The sequence below is a fragment of the Entelurus aequoreus genome, linkage group LG21, assembly GCF_033978785.1.
Source record: "Entelurus aequoreus isolate RoL-2023_Sb linkage group LG21, RoL_Eaeq_v1.1, whole genome shotgun sequence".
In the NCBI taxonomy this organism is placed as follows: Eukaryota; Metazoa; Chordata; class Actinopteri; order Syngnathiformes; family Syngnathidae; genus Entelurus; species Entelurus aequoreus.
The window spans coordinates 50,628,667-50,648,856 of record NC_084751.1 but is presented as its reverse complement, the minus strand read 5'-3'; the positions used below and the strand labels follow the sequence as shown (position 1 = coordinate 50,648,856).

General features: G+C 39.5%; 1 protein-coding gene across 1 annotated transcript in view; it reads right to left on the bottom strand.

Moving 5' to 3' along the window:
* Positions 1-20,190, bottom strand: part of LOC133638631 (guanine nucleotide exchange factor VAV2-like) — a 190,884-nt gene that overhangs the window by 92,671 nt on the left and 78,023 nt on the right. Inside the window, exon 7 of the mRNA XM_062031422.1 lies at positions 17,331-17,431. Within this exon, the coding sequence (XP_061887406.1) occupies positions 17,331-17,431 (101 nt within the window). The remainder of the gene's footprint in view (positions 1-17,330; positions 17,432-20,190) is intronic.

Here is a 20,190-nt window from a genome sequence, read left to right as displayed (position 1 = left end):
CACCCCCCCAGCGTTTGCCTGTTCCTCACCTTTTTTGTAAGGGGCGCCGGAAGTTGGCAGAGCCGTCAGCGATCCTGTTCTGTCTCCCTGTAATGTTTGTCCGCTCTTGAATGGGATTGTGCTGAAAATCGTAATTTCCCCTCGGGGTTTATTAAAGTATTTCTGATTCTGATTCTGATTCTGATGTATCATTTGTTTTCAAATGACAAAAAAAGTGGGAGCCCAAAAATGTACTGTGGCACCCCATTTTTATGACTTGATGGGGTCCCTGGGACCCCATTTTGAAAATTCTCTTTTGCATGAAAAAAGACCTGAATAGACCCGCTCATCTGCAGTTCAGGATTCAGGATGCTTTTTTACTGTCCATTCTTTAACATGTACAAGACACATAAGAACTGAAATTAAATTTTGGGCACAGTCCCACTAAGAGCAGACATACATTACAGGGAGACAAGAACCGGACCGCCAACGGATCAGCCACTTACGGTGCTCCTTAAAAAAGGTGGGAAAAAGGTGATATTGGGAAAGGGGGAAGAGTAAAACATATCAGTCAAAGGCTGGACCCTTGGGAGGGGGTCCAGACTGAGTCCAAGGGAAAAAAAACTAATTTGCCATTGCACACATAAACAAGTTACATAGTATCAACAACAACTCGCAACAGAGGGGGGTGGGAGTTGGGGCCCTGGAGGCCGGCCTGCTGCTATAAAGCGCTACTCAGCAGTCCAACACCCCGAAGGGTAATCAAGCGGTGGTGAAGGCGTGGGGTGTGGGTGGGGAGTGTGTTTGTGTATATGCCCATTGTCTTTGGGTGTAGTGGTGTTTTGTCCATAGGGCCGGGGCCGTTCTGCATGCAATACAAGCAAAGTTCGACTTCCAGGTGTCGTTAAAGAGGGAGGGAGGTCAAAAGCGTCCATCTTTGAGAGTCCTCAAGGGATGTTTACAGAATAGCCTGCTCCTGTTGTTGCATCAAGGCCATTCGAGGGAGTCAAAATCGTAGATTAGGATTTTTGTTTTTCCACGAGCAGACATTACAATGGCTTGTCTGTTCTCTTCGTCCATGTTGGCTCTCATATCCAATTTTTCCCTTTCAGCAAGCTTCTCCATGATGTGATCCATCTTGCGATTCAGTTCAGAAATCGCCCCAGACTGTGTTCCCACAGCCCGGCCCAATCCTTCCACTGCGACGAACAGCCTTTGGGCTCCTTGAGTGGCTGCCATCGTCTTCCGAATTTGACGATACACCAGAGCAATGCCCAGCCCAATCAGCAGGTGCCCCGCGATCATGGTTCCAAATAGGTAGATGTCTTCCACGTCCTCGATGGAAAGGACTGAGAGGCACATGATTCTCCATTTGTCCCAGGAATCTCTCACGTACCCCGCAGCAATGGTTCCATCAGGGCAGCCAGGCTCCCCAGAACCTCTTTTCCTCGTCGAAAATATTTTGTCAATTGAGTCGAGAGTCCAGCTGATCAATTCCATGTCTGATGTTTAGATTTGGAGGACAGCGCAAAGAAACATGCTTCAAAAAAAGTTTAGACAAGACAAGACAAAGAGAGCAAGCAAGGAGAAGACGGGGGGAGAAAAAAATGTGACCACCCTCACCAGAGTCAAGACAGGAAGGCAGTGCAGCTTACAATAAAAAAAAAAAGTACCAATGATTGTCACACACACACTAAGTGTGGTGAAATTATCCTCTGCATTTGACCCATCACCCTTGATCACCCACTGTGAGGTGAGGGGAGCAGTGAGCAGCAGCGGTGGCCGCGCCCGGGAATAATTTTGGTGATTGAACCCCCAATTCCAACCCTTGATGCTGAGTGCCAAGCGTCCGGTGCGCCCTATGCTCCAGGAAATACGGTAATCAATCAATGTTTATTTATATAGCCCTAAATCACAAGTGTCTCAAAGGGCTGCACAAGCCACAACGACGTCCTCGCTCGGTTCAGAGCCCACATAAGGGCAAGGAAAAACTCACAACCCAGTGGGATGTCAATGAGAATGACAATGAGAAACCTTGGAGAGGACCGCATATGTGGGTGACGGATGTAATGGACGTCGAGTGGGTCTAGCATAAAATTGTGAAAGTCCAGTCCATAGTGGATCTAACATAATAGTGAGAGTCCAGTCCATAGTGGATCTAACATAATAGTGATAGTCCAGTCCATAGTGGATCTAACATAATAGTGAGAGTCCTGTCCATAGTGGATCTAACACAATAGTGAGAGTCCAGTTCATAGTGGATCTAACATAATAGTGAGAGTCCAGTCCATAGTGGATCTAACATAATAGTGATAGTCCAGTCCATAGTGGATCTAACATAATAGTGAGAGTCCTGTCCATAGTGGATCTAACACAATAGTGAGAGTCCAGTTCATAGTGGATCTAACATAATAGTGTGAGAGTCCAGTCCATAGGGGATCTAACATAATAGTGAGAGTCCAGTCCATAGTGGATCTAACATAATAGTGAGAGTCCAGTCCATAGTGGATCTAACATAATAGTGAGAGTCCAGTCCATAGTGGATCTAACATAATGGTGAGAATCCAGTCCATAGTAGATCTAACATAATAGTGAGAGTCCAGTCCATAGTAGATCTAACATAATAGTGAGAGTCCAGTCCATAGTGGATCTAACATAATAGTGAGAGTCCAGTCCATAGTGGATCTAACATAATAGTGAGAGTCCAGTCCATAGTGGATCTAATATCATATTGTGAAAGTCCAGTCCATAGGGGTTCTAACATAATAGTGAGAGTCCAGTCCGTAGTGGATCTAACATAATAGAGAGAGTCCAGTCCATAGTGGATCTAACATACTAGTGAGAGTCCAGTCCATAGTGGATCTAACATAATAGTGAGAATCCAGTCCATAGTGGATCTAACATAATAGTGAGAGTCCAGTCCATAGTGGATCTAACATAATAGTGAGAGTCCAGTCCATAGTGGATCTAACATAATAGTGTGAGAGTCCAGTCCATAGTGGATCTAACATAATAGTGAGAGTCCAGTCCGTAGTGGATCTAACATAATAGTGAGAGTCCAGTCCATAGTGGATCTAACATACTAGTGAGAGTCCAGTCCATAGTGGATCTAACATAATAGTGAGAGTCCAGTTCGTAGTTCGTAGTGGATCTAACATAATAGAGAGAGTCCAGTCCATAGTGGATCTAATATCATATTGTGAAAGTCCAGTCCATAGGGGATCTAACATAATAGTGAAAGTCCAGTCCGTAGTGGATCTAACATAATAGAGAGAGTCCAGTCCATAGTGGATCTAACATACTAGTGAGAGTCCAGTCCATAGTGGATCTAACATAATAGTGAGAGTCCAGTCCATAGTGGATCTAACATAATAGTGTGAGAGTCCAGTCCATAGTGGATCTAACATAATAGTGAGAGTCCAGTCCGTAGTGGATCTAACACAATAGTGAGAGAGTCCAGTCCATAGTGGATCTAACATAATAGTGAGAGTCCAGTCCATAGTGGATTTAACATAATAGTGAGAGTCCAGTCCATAGTGGATCTAATATCATAGTGAGAGTCCAGTCCGTAGTGGATCTAACATAATAGAGAGAGTCCAGTTCATAGTGGATCTAACATAATAGTGAGAGTCCAGTCCATAGTGGATCTAACATAATAGTGTGAGAGTCCAGTCCATAGTAGATCTAACATAATAGTGAAAGTCCAATCCATAGTGGATCTAACATAATAGTGAGAGTCCAGTCCATAGTGGATCTAACATAATAGAGAGAGTCCAGTCCATAGTGGATCTAACATACTAGTGAGAGTCCAGTCCATAGTGGATCTAACATACTAGTGAGAGTCCAGTCCATAGTGGATCTAACATAATAGTGAGAGTCCAGTCCATAGTGGATTAAACATAATAGTGAGAGTCCAGTCCATAGTGGATCTAACATAATAGTGAGAGTCCAGTCCGTAGTGGATCTAACATAATAGAGAGAGTCCAGTCCATAGTGGATCTAACATACTAGTGAGAGTCCAGTCCATAGTGGATCCAACATAATAGTGAGAGTCCAGTCCATAGTGGATCTAACATAATAGTGAGAGTCCAGTCCATAGTGGATCTAACATAATAGTAAGAGTCCAGTCCATAGTGGATCTAACATAATAGTGAGAGTCCAGTCCATAGTGGATCTAACATAATAGTGACAGTCCAGTCCATAGTGGATCTAACATAATAGTAAGAGTCTAGTCCATAGTGGATCTAACATAATAGTGAGAGTCCAGTCCATAGTGGATCTAATATCATATTGTGAAAGTCCAGTCCATAGGGGATCTAACATAATAGTGAGAGTCCAGTCCATAGTGGATCTAACATAATAGTGTGAGAGTCCAGTCCATAGTGGATCTAACATAATAGTGTGAGAGTCCAGTCCATAGTGGATCTAACATAATAGTGTGAGAGTCCAGTCCATAGTGGATCTAACATAATAGTGAGAGTCCAGTCCATAGTGGATCTAACATAATAGTGAGAGTCCAGTCCATAGTGGATCTAACATAATAGTGAGAGTCCAGTCCATAGTGGATCTAATATCATATTGTGAAAGTCCAGTCCATAGGGGATCTAACATAATAGTGAGAGTCCAGTCCATAGTGGATCTAACATAATAGTGTGAGAGTCCAGTCCATAGTAGATCTAACATAATAGTGAGAGTCCAATCCATAGTGGATCTAACATAATAGTGAGAGTCCAGTCCGCAGTGGATCTAACATAATAGAGAGAGTCCAGTCCATAGTGGATCTAACATACTAGTGAGAGTCCAGTCCATAGTGGATCTAACATACTAGTGAGAGTCCAGTCCATAGTGGATCTAACATAATAGTGAGAGTCCAGTCCATAGTGGATTAAACATAATAGTGAGAGTCCAGTCCATAGTGGATCTAACATAATAGTGAGAGTCCAGTCCATAGTGGATTAAACATAATAGTGAGAGTCCAGTCCATAGTGGATCTAACATACTAGTGAGAGTCCAGTCCGTAGTGGATCTAACATAATAGAGAGAGTCCAGTCCATAGTGGATCTAACATACTAGTGAGAGTCCAGTCCATAGTGGATCCAACATAATAGTGAGAGTCCAGTCCATAGTGGATCCAACATAATAGTGAGAGTCCAGTCCATAGTGGATCTAACATAATAGTGACAGTCCAGTCCATAGTGGATCTAACATAATAGTAAGAGTCCAGTCCATAGTGGATCTAACATAATAGTGAGAGTCCAGTCCATAGTGGATCTAATATCATATTGTGAAAGTCCAGTCCATAGGGGATCTAACATAATAGTGAGAGTCCAGTCCATAGTGGATCTAACATAATAGTGTGAGAGTCCAGTCCGCAGTGGATCTAACATAATAGTGTGAGAGTCCAGTCCATAGTGGATCTAACATAATAGTGTGAGAGTCCAGTCCATAGTGGATCTAACATAATAGTGAGAGTCCAGTCCGTAGTGGATCTAACATAATAGTGAGAGTCCAGTTCATAGTGGATCTAACATAATAGTGAGAGTCCAGTCCATAGTGGATCTAACATAATAGTGTGAGAGTCCAGTCCATAGTAGATCTAACATAATAGTGAAAATCCAATCCATAGTGGATCTAACATAATAGTGAGAGTCCAGTCCATAGTGGATCCAACATAATAGAGAGAGTCCAGTCCATAGTGGATCTAACATACTAGTGAGAGTCCAGTCCATAGTGGATCTAACATACTAGTGAGAGTCCAGTCCATAGTGGATCTAACATAATAGTGAGAGTCCAGTCCATAGTGGGGCCAGCAGGAGATCATCTTGAGCGGAGACAGGTCCACCCCGGGTCCCGACTCTGGACAGGCAACACTTCATCCATGGCCACCGGACCAGTAAGAATAATAATAACAAAATGTTGTACTCTTAGTATAATTTCTGATTAAACTATTGTCACAATGATGGGTGAAAGGCACTGAAAAGTGTAGTCTGCCAGAGGACTCAGTTCACTTGCAACATTGCGTCTGGAGTTTATTAAGACTTCAGGAGTTTCCTGGTGCGTTCATTCCTCCCCGGCACGTTACTTTGCGGGAAATGCCATTTTGAATAAGTGGCCGTACTCGGTCGTCTCGGAGTTGCACCGCTGAGGAAATCTCCCCCGGCAAACCAGGAGCGACAAGCAGCTAATATTCTCCGACACGCGACATCGGGAGACCTCTCACCTCCATTCAACTTCCACAGCACACAGGAAATGGAGAAAGCGGCGCCAACACGCTACGCCGAGGAGCATGATTAGGCATCGCAAAGGGTGACGGCGGCCAGATTACTTCGGAAATGAGTCCGGGAATGTCGCAGATGAGAATAGCAACAAGAGGGTGCTTAGACGGCCATTTACCTGATAGAGACGCCTCTTAGAGTGCTTTCCCATTCAGGCCGTGGTCTCGCTGTTTAAGAATTGAGCAGTGGTCGTGATAAAGCAGTGACATTTTCAGCCTGGCATTCAGCTCAATGACAAATAAGAAGAAGAAGGAAAAAAAAAAAAGGCTTTTCATCCTCGGCGCCGACGTGAGAGAAAAAAATGATACAAGCACATTGTTGTAAAGGTCACTTCGGACTCACAAGCACGGATAACCAAATTAATGATTTCCAGCTCGGACCTCGGGAACATCAGCGGGATGTCTGATGAGGGGAGTTCAGATCCCCCCCGGTCACTGTTGTTTATGTCCGCGGAGTGACGAGACAGCCCATAATGAGGCGGGCTCACGCGTCAATCACCTTCGCCGAGTCGAAGCTTGTGACTGCCAAAAAAAAATCTGCAAATCTAATGAACCGCGTTCTCAAAATAACCCTGGGAGAATGTCACTAAATGTAAATATCAACCATGTCATCAGCCAATTTGTTTATGAATAGAAGGTAAAAATGAAAAATCCCCCCATCAAAATAATGAGTTAGTTCTGTTCTCGGTTCTGGAGGGAAAAGCTTCCGATTAGAATAAAAAGATTTACCGTATTTTTCGGAGTATAAGTCGCTCCGGAGTATAAGTCGCACCGGCCGAAAATGCATATTAAAGAAGGAATAAAACATATATACACTACCGTTCAAAAGTTTGGGGTCACCCAAACAATTTTGTGGAATAGCCTTCATTTCTAAGAACAAGAATAGACTGTGGAGTTTCAGATGAAAGTTCTCTTTTTCTGGCCATTTTGAGCGTTTAATTGACCCCACAAATGTGATGCTCCAGAAACTCAATCTGCTCAAAAGGTCAGTTTTGTAGCTTCTGTAACGAGCTCAACTGTTTTCAGATGTGTGAACATGATTGCACAAGGGTTTTCTAATCATCAATTAGCCTTCTGAGCCAATGAGCAAACACATTGTACCATTAGAACACTGGAGTGATAGTTGCTGGAAATGGGCCTCTATACACCTATGTAGATATTGCACCAAAAACCAGACATTTGCAGCTAGAATAGTCATTTACCACATTAGCAATGTATAGAGTGTATTTCTTTAAAGTTAAGACTAGTTTAAAGTTATCTTCATTGAAAAGTACAGTGCTTTTTCTGCAAAAATAAGGACATTTCAATGTGACCCCAAACTTTTGAACGGTAGTGTATATTATATACATCTATAATATAATATATTAATATAATATATCAGTATATACAATATTATATACTGTATATCAGGGGTCCCCGACCTTTTTTGCACCAGGGTTTAATGTAGGCATTATTTTCACGGATCGGCCTTCCACGTGTGACAGATAAACATAGCAAATAAGTGCATGAAAAATGAATACATGAAAAAACTCACCATAACGTTGAATGAGTGGTAGCCCCTGGCCTTTTCCCTTTGCCAAAAAACTCTCCTTAGACTTTTGTTTTTTGCTCATGTTTGCTAGTAGTAGGCTTTGTTTCGGCTTTAGTATCTGATGGGTTATAGGTGATACATCACATTCAAGGACACGAGCATGGATATACAGTATAAGAAAGCTAGAAATACTTGACATTAGTTCCAATATATTTCTAAAAGTTATGTATTCATATTTTGTGCAATATTTCATACATAAATACATTCATGTAATCCAATTTTTCATGCGCAAATACATCCGTTATTGCTAACTACTTATGTAATAGGACGATGTGCAATAATACCAGCACTTTAACTTACTAGGCCAAAGGAGATGGATATTTATTTCCTTCAGCACAATTATTATATGCAACAATTAAAGCACTTCTCCATCTGCCTTATGCACTTTAACTACTATGGCCACTTTGTTCCTGATCTGCCCTGATTTTAAGTCATCAACCTGTCGCGCACTGCAGATGGAACCTAGCTTTTGGCTACGATTTGGCACCTTTACATTTTATATGGGTCAGGTTCAAACACTGATGACATCTATTAAACAAGACAAGAAGCAAGGAATCAAACAGAGACAGATTGAAATTTGACTCAATGAGGAGAAACGCGTACACATGTACGCTTGCACAGTGTCACCACGCTCTGACGAAAGATTGTACGCCTTCTCTTTTATTTGGACTTTCCCTGACTACATAGCAACAGCTGTTTCTAAGGGCGGAGGGTCGTAAACAGCCACCGCCTTTGATTACAAAACAGTTCAAAGAAAAGGTTGTAAAACAGTTCAAAGAAGAGGTGCCTGGAGCTTGGGCAGGTCCTGCTTTCTCTCCGCTTTGTAGTTCCCGGGTCAAGACAAAATCTTTCCGTGTATTACAATACTTTCATGCTGCTTCCCATCCTACACAGTGGAGTTTTACAAGCCTTCTTCTTGGTTGGATCAAAGACAGCTTTTGTCTTCGCGCCGGGAACTCATGGCAACAGAAAGTTTTGTGATAACTTAGATACAATTATTCTGACAATATGTTTATTAATGTGCATTATCCCATGTATCAAATGGCAACTTCCAATCAGGAGTTTTATAGTACATCTATTTACAAGCTTATTGGTGTGTCTGCTGGGACTGGCGAAAGTTAAGTAGGAGAAAATGCGGGCGGTTATAAATTATTTAATGTATCTGTGCGGCCCGGTAGAAAATGCGTCACGGACCGGTGGTTGGGGGACCACTGCTGTATATATAATATGTAAATATTACACATATGTTATATTTTGTATTGCTACTTTTGTGCATTTTTAGTCTACTTTATACCTGCATTATCCTTTCCATCCTTATCCTTTCCACCCTACTGTGTGGAACAATTTCCCTTGTGGATCAATAAAGTTTGTTTAAGTCTAAGTCTAATCAATCACAACTGGACTGTTCAGATTGTCTTAGAAGATGTTTCCAGTAACTTCTGAGCAGGCTTCATAAATTAATTCTCAGACACCTACTGTATGTAGATAGGTCTGCTCTAGTCTAGGAGCCTGGTGCACGATCCCAAGTATTGATCCTCAACAAGAGGGGACACACCCAGACAAGGATGGTTTTGCTCTCAGTGTGGAATGCTGGTGGGGTTGTTGTACGACATAATAATGTAACATGAATAAAGCATGGATAACTATTACAGTTTACGCGTATCATGCATATTATTATGTTATTACTCCAAAGTAAGCTGACCTTAAAGTAGACTGATCGATTGTATCCGTAAAACTAATTTTGCTAGCTTACCGTAATCGCGTCCAATGATAGTTTGACACAGGGGCAAAAGTGGGGATTCTTTCAAAATAAGTGTGGAAGTCGCTTCCTCGCAGTCCCACTGTCAGACACGGCACAGGAGTCCAGCGGGCGGGTTTAACAAGTTTTTTAATGGTCGTATGTTTTTATGCAAAGTTTTCTTTCTCAGAACGTCTCCAAACTTCCGCTTTCTTCTACACCCGGCCGCTCGCTCTTAAAGACAACAGATGATTAGATCAACACGTACCACCTGTGAAATCTAATCACCTGCCAGCCGTGTCTCGCCGTCAGCACACGCCCCCGCCCCTGCCCGATGGCGCTCGTCTTCAGCACCACGGACAGCGGCGGTGGCTTTTACTCCTACAGGCAGCGCTGGCTACACCTCCCCCCACAATAAGATACCCGGTAAACCAGGGGTGTCCAAACTTTTTCCACTGAGGGCCGTACACGGAAAAATTGAAGCATGCGGGGGCCATTTTGATATTTTTCATTTTCAAACCTTAACAAAATATATGGATTTTATTTTTTTTTAACGTTTAGGGCTAATGAAAAAAATAAGTCAAATTATTATTTTTTATTTAACGCTTACAGTAAATCTCTATATCAACTTCAGGTTGATATAAAGTAAAAAAAAAAAAAAAAAAAAGTTTTATGCCTTTTCTGTCAAAGACAACTTTGTTTTTTATAGTAAAACTGAAATATGCAGTATTTAGTAATTACAGCCCTAAAAGATCAATAATGCAGGACACCATTGATTTTAATTATTTAATATTTTTGAGTAATCACAGTGAAAAGTTAAATAAAATCCTACTAAATATATTTGGGATCCAAAAGGTCCCCCACTCATAAAGTGATACATTTATATTAGTTTTTTTTTACTTGTAACACTTAAATTACGAGATCAACTTCAGATATATCTGTCGATTTTACGTTTGAACTATTATTTTGTTTGTTTTATGCTCTTTTGTCAAATAAAACGTTGATGGTTTTTTTTATGGTGACCACACAATATATGCAATATTTTTTCCACATAAAACATTTTAAAGTGATATTTTTTAAGTAATAATTAAATATGAAAGAGATTTTTAGTCTTTTTTTTTTTTTTAGCAATGGCAAAAAAAAAAGAAAAATAAACAAAGACAAAAGAAAAAAAACAGCCTGCATGGCAGCTTTGTGTCAACATTGCAACTTTTTTCTTATTTTTTTTTAATTTTTATTTTTTTTAATTCTTTATTTTTTTTATTTTAAACAACATAAAAAAAGACAAAAGATACACTTACCATTAGTGCATCAACCCAAGAAAACCCTCCCTCCCCCATCCACACTCATTTACACAAAAGGGGCTGTCTCTTTCTGTTATTAAAAAAAAAACTTCTGGTTCCTACAATATAGAATAATACAATGCAACTATAATTCAACTTTTTCTTGTTAGATTTCATCTCATTCCACTTTTTTAAAAATGTTTTTTTAACATTTTTGCAATATTATTAATTTTGCAATTTTTGCAGAATGTGTGGCGGGCCGGTAAACAATTAGCTGCGGGCCGCAAATGGCCCCCGGGCCGCACTTTGCACACCCCTGCGGTAAACAAAATATCAAATCAAAGACAAAGTTGGTTATTAATTTTGTCATTTTATTATTGTGCGTATTGATTTTTTTCCCCCCATTTTGCATTTGTTTTGTTTCTCCCGTGTGCCAGTTCCCATTGACATGTGGGTCACAAGCCTCGACTGAAACCCAGTCTGCACTTTGAGCACCAGGGCTTTTGTGGCTCTCGGTTGCGGCTCGGTACGCATGGCGTGACTTAAGCTTTGTGAGCGATCCTGTGATGAAGCTTGTTGCTTGTTCACTTCCCGACGCGGGCGAGCAACGGAGGTTGAAGGGAGAGTAGGAGTGCTGTTAGGGCTAAAGAATGTCAATGCGTTGCAACAGTTAACGGCTGGCCTCAGCTTGATGGTTTTTTTTTTAAAGTTCACACACAATGCAACTCAGGTTTGCGGGTCGAGCCTGGGTGGTGTGCACTGGTATGCACAGTATGGGAGGATTGTCTGTGATTTGCAAATCCTTTTCAACTTATATTCAATTGAATAGACTGCAAAGACAAGATATTTAATGTTCGAACTGACAAACTTATTTTTTTTGCAAATAATCATTCATTTAATGGCAGCAACACATTGTAAATAAGTTGTCACAGGGGCATTTTTACCACTGTGTTACATGGCCTTTCCTTTTAACAACACTCAGTAAATGTTTGGGAACTGAGGAGACACATTTTTGAAGCTTCTCAGGTGGAATTCTTTCCCATTCTTGCTTGATGTACAGCTTAAGTTGTTCAACAGTCCGGGGGTCTCCGTTGTGCTATTTTAGGCTTCATAATGCGCCACACATTTTCAATGGGAGACAGGTCTGGACTACAGGCAGGCCAGTCTAGTACCCGCACTCTTTTACTATGAAGCCACACTGTTGTAACACGTGGCTTGGCATTGTCTTGCTGAAATAAGCAGGGGCGTCCATGATAATTTTGCTTGGATGGCAACATATGTTGCTCCAAAACCTGTATGTACCTTTCAGCATTAATGGTAAGTTACCCAAGCTGGAAAAAAGACTTTGTAGAGAAATATGTACTGTGATGCATTATACTGTATTATATGCATGTTCAAAATAGACTTTATATCAGTGGTATGCACCCACCCACACACTCCTACATGCATATGAAGTCAGGCAAAGTGCTTTTGCAGTAATGTCTGTATCATTGAAATAAAGAGCTATATCCACTCCTTCTGTGGAATCACGATCGGGGCCACAACTGATCATCGCCTACATTACCATTACCTTTGAAGCAGCAGGGAAGCAAATCGCTGCTCCCCTCAGGAATGCAAATGATCCACCCAAAGCTCAGCAGATGTGCAAGACTGAGAATCCTCGGATATAAAAATATGACTGGCAGATAGAATATCAGCTTTCCCTGTTGATTGTAGTTTTGTCGTGTGGTCATGGCGAAATAATTTCTGTGCAAAAAGAACAATATTTTTTTACACGTGTTAATTTTCTACTAATATTCCCGAGTCAGAGAAAAACCGGAACCTATCCCTGCAGACCTCCAGGGACAGGGTATGGTTGCCAGTACATAACAGGATTGACTGACTGACACATTTACGATCTAATTTGAGACTTCCGATTAAGATAACTAGCATGTTTTTCGAAGGAATGAAATATTGCGCTGTAAATAAATCACCGATATAGACATGGTTTTGGACTGTTGTGTTGCTTTTCACAGATGTTGACCTAAATTATGGGATTAGTAGCTTAAACCCCTCGACGTGAACATTGTTTGGCGTGAGGTACTAATCAGCTGAAAATAAACGTGCTGGGAAACAGTAGAACTGCCGCCAGCAACCGAGTAAATTCTATAAGCCTAAGAATGCAAAAGACAAACGAGACAGTCTCGGAAGCAATCTAAGAGATATCGTTATTTCCAAACTATAAGCCGATACTTTTTCCCCACGCGCTGAACCCTGCGCTTCATACAAGGCTGAGGAAAATTCATGGGTTTTTAGTATTCACAAGCTTCACACGCCGCCGATAAATTTAGCCTCAGGACATCAGACCAATGAAATCGCACTCACTTAATCGTTCAGTCAGCCATTTTGGTGAGTTATGGACTCACCCTGATCGTGCAGAAGAAACAACAATATGCACAAGACGCAGCCCCAAAGCCAAAGACGATCGACCCGGCCATCAAAAAAAGGAAACATGACTTCTCCAGTAGGCTACTGTTACAGACACTGTCTTTTGTTAAATTTATGAATGCATATTGTGCGGCCAATATATATGTACAAAATAAAATTTGCCCCCAAAATAGATGCGCTCTATAGTCCGGAAATTACAGTAATCGGTGTAACTCTGAAAACGAATATCACTTATGAATTTGAGGAGTTAAGGATTAATGGAGACATTCAAAAAATGAAGGGAAATTAACTGATCAACCGAAAATTATGAAATAGTTCTCAGACTAAAATTTTTTATTCTGAGCGACAAAAAGACACACTTTAGCTTGATTCCTAAAGGAGACATCAAGCACAAATAAATATCTACAGAGAGATCTATAACACATATACACACACACACACATATATATATATATATATAAATATATATAGTCGAGGTTTCTGTGGTTTATCCGTTATACAATGCTCAATACCGGGGTAAAGCGGATTATAAATTAGGTCAGAAAAAACACAGAGGCTATATCATCCCTACGAGCCTGTTTTCGCAGGTTTTAAAATCAGGCTTGTAGGGATGATATAGCCTCTGTGTTTTTTCCTGACCTAATGTATATATATATATATATATATATATATATATATATATATATATATATATATATATATATATATATATATATATACACATATATATATATATATATGTAAATATATACATACACATATATATATATGTAAAATATATATATATATGTATATATATATATATACATACATACACATATATACACATATATATACATATATATATATATATATATATATATATATATATATATATATATATATGTTTATTTAATTTATATTTGCATGTCTCATGACACATTATCCGTGTGTAATATTGGCTGCATTCCTCATAGTTGTTTGTGTGCCATGTTGTTCCAGACCACAGCAAACGTAACCCAGCTTGCAGAGATTGTAATAAATCCTTTAGAAGAAGACAGCCTGCCTTTTAATTAAACTTGGACACACACATCTACTGTATACCTTTTAGCCATTATAAGCCAATAAAAAGTAAAATACAACTTTCCTGTCAACGAAGATTTGGGTCAGCCTTTGATAGTAGGCTAATACAACTGATATAGACCCTTACATTATGTGTTGCCTTCATTATAACACTTATATAAGGCGTTTAAAGTCATTTTGATAGTAGGCTAATATAGCTGATATAGACACTTACATCATGTGTTGCCTTCGTTATAACACTTATATAAGGCGTTTAAAGTCATTTTGATAGTAGGCTAATATAGCTGATATAGACACTTACATCAAGTGTTGCCTTCATTATAACACTTATATAAGGCGTTTAAAGTCATTTTGATAGTAGGCTAATATAGCTGATATAGACACTTACGTCATGTGTTGCCTTCATTATGTCACGTGGGGGGGGGGGGTTTGCAGCTTACTGTGGGGTTCGTTCCCCCGGGATGCAGACGGACAACTCCGGACAAGGCGTGCAGGTAGGAACATGATTTATTCCTCAAAAATCAAAGAAGTACAAAAACCGAAAACCAGCCGAAGGGACAATGTGCCGATCACACTGGACCCAAAAGCTAACACTTGGCATAGACTAGAGATAAGGAATACTCACGTAACTGTGGCATGAAGCAAACAATGAAGCCAGGCCGACTGACCGGCAAAGGCAGGCTTAAATAGTCCCTCTGATTAGTGCTCGGAAAACAGGTGAGCGTCCCGAGCACCAATCAGAGACAGGTGGAAACAATAAGCACCCATGGTAACTAAAAGCAAACAGGGGTGCACAAAAACAGGAACTAAGGGAGTCCAAAACTAACAGAATATGACAAAAACATGATCCGGGCCACGGATCATGACACATTATAACACTTATATAAGGCCTTTTTGCGGCTCCAGACATATTTTTGTTTTTGTATTTTCGGTCCATTATGTCTCTTTAAACATTTTAAACAGGAACTAAGGGAGTCCAAAACTAACAGAATATGACAAAAACATGTTTCGAGCCACGGATCATGACACATTATAACACTTATATAAGGCCTTTTTGCAGCTCCAGACAGATTTTTATTTTTGTATTTTTGGTCCATTATGTCTCTTTAAACATTTTAAACAGGAACTTAGGGAGTCCAAAACTAACAGAATATGACAAAAACATGATCCGGGCCACGGATCATGACACATTATAACACTTATATAAGGCCTTTTTGCGGCTCCAGACAGATTTTTATTTTTGTATTTTTGGTCCATTATGTCTCTTTAAACATTTTAAACAGGAACTAAGGGAGTCCAAAACTAACAGAATATGACAAAAACATGATCCGGGCTACGGATCATGACAAATTATAACACTTTTATAAGGCTTTTTGCGGCTCCAGACAGATTTTTATTTTTGTATCTTCGGTCCATTATGTCTCTTTAAACATTTTAAACAGGAACTAAGGGAGTCCAAAACTAACAGAATATGACAAAAACATGATCCGGACCACGGATCATGACACATTAAAACACTTATACAAGGCCTTTTTGCGGCTCCAGACAGATTTTTATTTTTGTATTTTCGGTCCATTATGTCTCTTTAAACATTTTAAACAGGAACTAAGGGAGTCCAAAACTAACAGAATATGACAAAAACATGATCCGGACCACGGATCATGACACATTAAAACACTTATATAAGGCCTTTTTGCGGCTCCAGACAGATTTGTATTTTTGTATTTTTGGTCCATTATGTCTCTTTAAACATTTTAAACAGGAACTAAGGGAGTCCAAAACTAACAGAATATGACAAAAACATGATTCGGGCCACGGATCATGACACATTATAACACTTATATAAGGCCTTTTTGAAGCTCCAGACAGATTTTTATTTTTGTATTTTTGGTCTATTATGTCTCTTTAAACATTTTAAACAGGAACTTAGGGAGCCCAAAACTAACAGAATATGACAAAAACATGATCCGGGCCACGGATCATGACACATTATAACACTTATATAAGGCCTTTTTGCGGCTCCAGACAGATTTTTATTTTTGTATTTTCGGTCCATAATGTCTCTTTAAACATTTTAAACAGGAACTAAGGGAGTCCAAAACTAACAGAATATGACAAAAACATGATCCGGGCCACAGATCATGACACATTATAACACTTATATAAGGCCTTTTTGCGGCTCCAGACAGATTTTTATTTTTGTATTTTCGGTCCATTATGTCTCTTTAAACATTTTAAACAGGAACTAAGGGAGTCCAAAACTAACAGAACATGACACAAACATGATCCGGGCCACGGATCATGACACATTATAACACGTATATAAGGCCTTTTTGCGGCTCAAGACAGATTTTTATTTTTGTATTTTTGGTCCATTATGTCTCTTTAAACATTTTAAACAGGAACTAAGGGAGTCCAAACTAACAGAATATGACAAAAAACACGATCCGGGCCACGGATCATGACACATTATAACACTTATATAAGGCCTTTTTGCGGCTCCAGACAGATTTTTATTTTTGTATTTTCGGTCTATTTCGTCTCTTTAAACATTTTAAACAGGAACTTAGGGAGTCCAAAACTAACAGAATATGACAAAAACATGATTCGGGCCACGGATCATGACACATTATAACACTTATATAAGGCCTTTTTGCGGCTCCAGACATATTTTTGGTCCAATATGTCTCTTTCAACATTTTGGGTTGAAAGAGACATATTGGACCAAAAATACAAAATGCATTAGATGGAGCCCGTGTACCACAACAGTTTGACAACAACTACTCCAGGCATTGGCATAAAGGTTGCAGGTTAAATGGTATTTGATGGGAAATACATAACTAGATAATTCCAATGACTCTCTGTTGCTACATTTTCCGTTCAACTTTTTAAATCAAATTTATATTCCTTCCACGCGAGAGTGAATTTGTTCAATGAACCCAACATTCGCGCCGTTGAAATTAAACATTTACCAACCTTTCTTTGAAGTCCAGGAAGATCTTTCCCAGGCCATTTCCTCCAGTGACCATGTTGAGGTCGATGGCTCGGAGGAGGGCAAAGTGTACTTTGATCACGTCCTGAGGAGGAGAACACCTCACTTTAATTAATCTTTGCTTCCTGGCGAGTGCATGCAAGGAATTCCTTGTTCGATTCGTTACAGTTTTCTAGATTTGACACTGAAAAATAAAAATGTTATGAAATTGCAGATGCATAATAACCATTGTCAGGGACCGTGCTATGTGTCAGACCTGGGCAAATTGATCTTTTCAATCTGGCCCGCCGGACATTACCAAATACTTTTTTTAGATCTTTAAGATGGAAAGTGCAGCTGCCATTATGATGTGCAGTGATGTTTTCTAATGACCGTAAGTCTTGAACTATTCAAAGTTGTTTAAGTTGGGGTTGCAGCTTACTGCGAGGTTTGTTCTCCCAGGATACAAACGGACGACTCCGGACAGGACTTGCAGGTAGGAACATGATTTAATCGTAAATTAACACTCAAAGCGGTACAAAACAGAAAACAAACCGACGGAACAAGGTGCCGATCGCACCGGAAGCTAAGGCTACTACTTAGCACAGACTAGAGATCACTAGCAGGGGCTAGGAGACAAGCAGAACCTACGTAACAGTAGCGTGACGCAAACAAAGAAGCCAGACCGACTGACTGGCAAAGGCAGGCTTAAATAATGTCTCTGATTACAAACAGGTGCGCGTCCCGAACACAAGAGGCAGGTGAAACTAATACGTAGCCATGGTAAGAAACTCAGAGGTGCATAAACAGGAACTAAAGGAGTCCAAAACTAGCAGAAAACACAAATGACTCGAAAAACTTAAACAGACTATGATCCGGGCAGCGGATCATAACCCAAAGTATTTCAATGGTTGGAATCTGCGCTTTTGCATGATATACTAGTTACTATGGTAATCTAATTAGCTACTATGGTAATCTAATTAGTTACTATGGTAATCTAAGTCACAGCAGGTCAGACGAGGCACCAAGCAGTGTGGGTGGGGAGCGTTTCCACGGAGTGTTTCCAGCCTGAAAAGCGGGTGTCAGGGACAGACGTGGAAGGAGATTTTCACAACAAAGTTCTAAAGCTTAGTGATGCATCAGATGTATCAGATTGTAGGTGGGTTTATTTTTTACCCTTCATGTTAATTTTTCCCGTGTTTGTTGCATTTTTGTTGCGTTTCGCTTGATTGTAAAATATGTCGATGGAGAGGGGGTGTGACGTTCATATGTTGTCAATATTCAGTGTTTTATCGCTCATAGTTAATATTGTAAATCGCACATTCGTTATTTGTATGTACATTCTGGGTGTCTCATTCAGTAAACACAATTAAAATTCAATTTTTAGCATTCAATCAGACATTATTGTGAGTTTTTGTGTTCTTGTTCCTAAAAATCCGATATACCGGCCCCCAGACATATTTTTTTCCTCTAAATTTGGCCCCCCCAAGTCAAAATAATTGCCCGGGCCTGCAATAGAACCATGTGATTTCTATGATTTCTAAGATTGATTTTCGTACGCCCTAATTTTATATATGCTTCAGGTTTTGACTCAAGTCTTCGCCAAAACATTGCTCCAGTTACGTTCATATGTTGTCAATATTCAGTGTTTTATCGTTCATAGTTAATATTGTAAATCCCGCATTCTTTATTTTTATGTACATTCTGGGTGTCTCATTCAGTAAAAAAAATTAAAATAAAATTTTTAGCATTCAATCAGACATTATTGGGAGTTTTTGTGTTTGTGTTCCTAAAAATCCGATATACCGGCCCCCAGACACATTTTTTTCCTCTAAATTTGGCCCCCCCGAGTCAAAATAATTGCCCGGGCCTGCAATAGAACCATGTGATTTCTATGATTTGTAAGATTGCTTTTCGTACGCCCTAATTTTTTGTATGCTTCAGTTTTCGACTCAAGTCTTCGCCAAAACATTGCTCCAGATACGTTCATATGTTGTCAATATTCAGTGTTTTATCCTTCATAGTTAATATTGTAAATCCCACATTTTTTATTTGTATGTACATTCTGGGTGTCTAATTCAGTAAAAAAAATTAAAATAAAATATTTAGCATTCAATCAGACATTATTGTGAGTTTTTGTGTTCCTAAAAATCCGATATACCGGCCCCCAGACCCATTTTTTTCCTCTAAATTTGGCACCCTGAGTCAAAATAATTGCCTGGACCTGCAATAGAACCATGTGATTTCTATGATTTCTAAGATTGCTTTTCGTACGCCCTCATTTTTATATGCTTCAGTTTTCGACTTAAGTCTTTGCCAAAACATTGCTCCAGTTACGTTCATATGTTGTCAATATTCAGTGTTTTATCGTTCATAGTTAATATTGTAAATCCCGCATTCTTTATTTTTATGTACATTCTGGGTGTCTCATTCAGTAAAAAAAATTTTAATAAAATGTTTAGCATTCAATCAGACATTATTGTGAGTTTTTGTGTAAGTGTTCCTAAAAATCCGATATACCGGCCCCCAGACACATTTTTTTCCTCTAAATTTGGCCCCCCGAGTCAAAATAATTGCCCGGGCCTCCAATAGAACCATGTGATTTCTATGATTTCTAAGATTGCTTTTCGTACGCCCTAATTTTTATATGCTTCAGTTTTCGACTCAAATCTTTGCCAAAACATTGCTCCAATTACGTTCATATGCTGTCAATATTCAGTGTTTTATCAGTCATAGTTAATATTGTAAATCCCACATTCTGTATTTGTATGGACATTATGGGTGTCTCATTCAGTAAAACAAATTAAAAATCAATGTTTAGCATTCATTAAGACATTATTGTGAGTTTTTGTGTTTGTGTTCCTA